Below are 4,036 nucleotides of genomic sequence, written 5' to 3' on the forward strand. Positions count from 1 at the left end.
GGATACTTGGGGATAGGGTTGGGACACCCGTGGCGGAAGTATGACAACCACCCGTTGTGGGATTAGTGGTCGTCCTCACACGGCCATCCACAAACTCTGCCTCCCGGACGCCTTTCAAAATTAACTAGTTGATCGAGACCAGTGTGGTTCCTTGGGTATTAGCTTAGCAGCCTTAGCTGATTATTTGATTAAAAATAAATCAAGGATGGGTGCAAAACGTTAGTGAGTTTTAGATGAAATATTGGGGTGCACGGTTTGAAGCTCACCCGAATTGGAATCGACGTAAATAGGGAAGCTATAAAAGATAATATACTTTTTATTAAAGGACCTATTAATGTAATTGGTCGAAATATTGACATCACAGCTCAAATTTTGTGAAAATGTGTAGCTACTCCACCTCTAAATACTCTGTTACAAATGGACTTTACCTACACCGTAATTTTACCGATGGAAAAATATGTGCGCAATGACGCTTTAATGTATATTCCACGCATAAGCAATATATCAAATGCGTCACTAGGGTCATACTTCAGTTCTATTTCTGTGGTATAAATATAGGTAGTCAAGCAGTTATAATAAATTTATCGCCCACGGTCCATCGACAAAAGCAGTATCGTGGATAATCTCCCCTTTCATTGTTACTTTTAAACCGAAACGGTAGTGTGTCGATTATGAACGGAATGCGCGGAATAAACGTCAGTGACTTATCGGAGCATATGTACGGAGTTAGAAGAGGCCAAATTAATCAGCTGAATGGGTCTAGTTACTTCGGATATCCCTATTTCACCAACGTGCAAGATTTCGAGAAAAATCACGATTTCCAACGTGTTCGCGGGTGGTTGAATCAAAACTGGTACTTGTCTTTCTACATAGTGGCGGTGTACCTAGCGGTTGTGTACTGTTCGGAACGGTACATGAGGGCTCGACCTCCGGTGGACGTTCGTAAACCTTTCATGTGGTGGAATATTGGACTCGCGGTCTTTAGCACGTGCGGCATGTGCAGAGGCCTACCGGAGTTGCTGTTCGTAGTTCGAAACTACGGTTTGGAGTTCTCAGTGTGCAACTGCAACGTCAATTCCGTCACGGGATTCTGGATTTCGCTCTTCACGTTTTCCAAAGCCTTGGAACTGGTGGACACTGGGTTCTTGGTGCTGCGTAAAAGGCTGACCTTCTTGCATATGGTTCACCACGTTCTAACTCTGTTAGTCATTTGGTACTTCATGATGGACACTCCCGCTTTAGCCAGATGGACGTACACGCTGAACTACACCGTTCATTCCTTCATGTACACCTATTTCGCGCTTAAATCTTCCCAAATCAAGGTTCCCGAGTTCGTGTCCTTCGGCGTAACTGTGATGCAAATACTTCAGTTCATTATTGGAATTTGCACTTCCATTTATTGTTTGAACTTGATCATCAGTGGACGTAAGTGCACCACGTCATTGACTGTTGCCACGAGTACCGTCTGTTTTAATGCATTTTTCGTTTACATTTTCGGAAACTTTTTCATGAATCGCTATTTGAGAACTGGTTCGAAGACGAAAGACGTGTAGTAGCTGTACAATTACATTTTGTTGCGATTTTGTTCATTATTGTTAATGCGTACTTTATTGTACCATGTCGAAAGTACTTTTTTAAATCAACTGCGTGTAGTAACACTGTAGTTAAGGTTTTATTGTTTGTGAATTTAAATTGAATATTTGGCCTTCTATTAATTGTATTAGTACAAAGATTAACTCCTATGTAAATTTCAAATTGCGTTCCAATAAACCTTTCAAAATATTTACAAAATGTTGTCGTAATATTTCGTATATCGGCGTTACTAAGGTTTGTGCGACTACTTTCAATTACGTAATAGTTCTATTGTTTTAATAGCTATAATCATAACGAGGAATCGTAAACCCATTTCAAGCCATTCTAATTTACTTCGCTTAGAGATCGTATAGATACGACCGAAATCAGTTTCAACTTTGGCACTATGGAAATTAATTAAAAAAAGGCGTTGGGAATTTAGTCAGGTTAGAATAGAATAAACAGTGTATAGTATAGATAGACGTCTCTTCCTATTCCCGTATTATTAAAATTTCGTACCCTTTTTGTGGACCATACGGGAATTGTCACTGTAATTTATTCGAGTTATGTTATTTACCTTGAGTTTCCCTCTAGCGATAACATTGAAGATGAAAGGTCTCGGATTTTAGCTTAGAACTATAAAAGTTGGCGAGTACTCAAATCAGTACTCTCAGAATATAATGCTAATGGTCGTTTATTTCGCAATATTTACTACAAAACCTTAGTCACCTGACTATCCCAATCCCTTAGGCTTTATCCAAAACCCACCCACAAGGTTATATAATCCCCGACACCACACTCAAATCCTATAAATGATAACAAAAACAATATTTAACAACAGAACCCTGGCCGCAGCCAGATTTTCCTGAATTAATGGCTTTAAAAGAAGCTTGATGACTTAGGCCTAAGGTGGTGCCTTGGGTATTAGCCTAGCTGATAGCTGATTTTTATGCCAACTAATCATTACAGCCAATGCCAAGCCATATATCTTGCAAAGTACTTATCACTGGTACGGCTGCCGGTACGCACACTTCCGGAAAACGATTGACGAAGAGATAAGGACTGATGGTCACGGAGGAAGATTAGCGGACTAAAGGTAGCACATCCCCGACTCGAACGGATTCAGAAATTATTTTTTAATATTATTAGGTAACTGGTAAGTTAAACTATATACACGAACGTTAATATTCGAACTCTATCCTCCCTGGCTAAGGTCAGGCGCGCCCAAAAATGTATGATTGATATAAACGTCCATACGATTTCCTCCCCCACACCCTATTATATCCTGAAGTATGGGTATAATTTTCTAGAACTGCACCTGGCTAAGTTGCTGTCGAGTGGAGGATCTCTCTGCCTCCCAACTCGAGTTCTTTTTGGTTTCACACTCTGTCCAAAAAAGCAATGTTCTGTGGATTTGTTCTTCCAGAACCTTCAGTCACGTGGGGTTATAGTTAAGGGTCACTACGTGACAACAATCACACACAGAGGTCGAGTTATGTTTAGCCAATACAACAAGTGAGCCAGGTAGCGTAGAAAGTAAATGTCTTATTTTATAAGTACGCTTTAGGAATGTTGATAGTAACTTCGAATGGCTTTATGGCTGCTAGTTGGCTTAGAACTATGGCATTTTATGCTATCATATCTGGGCTTTTACGGTAATATGGCAATATAAGAAGAAACGAAATTCTCCTACAAATACTTTTAACTTTTCACCCCAAAATTTCATAATGTTCAAAACAAGGTTATAAATAAAACCAGTGACCATAGTCATGACGAGACCCAGATTTCTTGGAAAAGAAGAAGTTTGAATCTATTGGCACGATATCCTTTGTGGGGCCATGGACGAATTACTGAAGGACACTCCTCGGGCTGCTCTATCCCCAAAGTTTGACTTCTGTATCGAAGCAACCGAAATCGTAATTGTAATTCTAGTAGTATTATTCCCAATTCAATGCCCTAGACTTTTGGAAATTTCTTACAAAATAAATCGTATTTATTTTTGTAATAATTGATGTTGAAAATAAATTAGTTGAAAGTTAATTTGTCAATTAATCACTTGAGACTTTTTTTCCGTGTCCCGGCTCTAAATCTAATAACTTATCATTTCGAAATCTGTATCTTATTGGTATTTTATCTGGTTACAAACATTTCTACCTAACGTTAGTGTGTCAAAGAAATTAGATGCAAAAAGATAATTTCCAATATTCTTATTAAAAATAAATATCTAAAAAAAAAATGCTTTGTTTTGATATTTTTCATCAAAAAAGTAAATTATTGAATTTTAACTGGTATTTTCGATAATTTTGCATTACGTAGTTTTATCTTTTTATCTGCTATCTGATATCTTTTACCTAGATACCGAATCGCTGATCACTGCTCCTAGGGAACATGAGTTCATCTTAGAGGTAAAAACGAGTTTCCTTTTTCTATTTGCGGAACAATTTCTGGCTGAACAAAACGTTCC

At 38.3% G+C, this 4,036-nt stretch overlaps 1 protein-coding gene across 1 annotated transcript; it reads left to right on the top strand.

The window, feature by feature from the left end:
- Nucleotides 1–671: 671 nt before the first annotated feature.
- On the top strand, nt 672–1,553 carry LOC149955991 (very long chain fatty acid elongase 6-like). The gene has a single exon (XM_090166725.1). The coding sequence runs from the start codon at nt 672–674 to the stop codon at nt 1,551–1,553; it is 882 nt and encodes a 293-aa protein (XP_090022851.1).
- The last annotated feature ends 2,483 nt before the right edge of the window (nt 1,554–4,036 follow it).

Source organism: Leiobunum rupestre, chromosome 2 (assembly GCF_980474605.1).
Source record: "Leiobunum rupestre chromosome 2, qqLeiRupe1.1.hap1, whole genome shotgun sequence".
Lineage (NCBI taxonomy): Eukaryota > Metazoa > Arthropoda > Arachnida > Opiliones > Sclerosomatidae > Leiobunum > Leiobunum rupestre.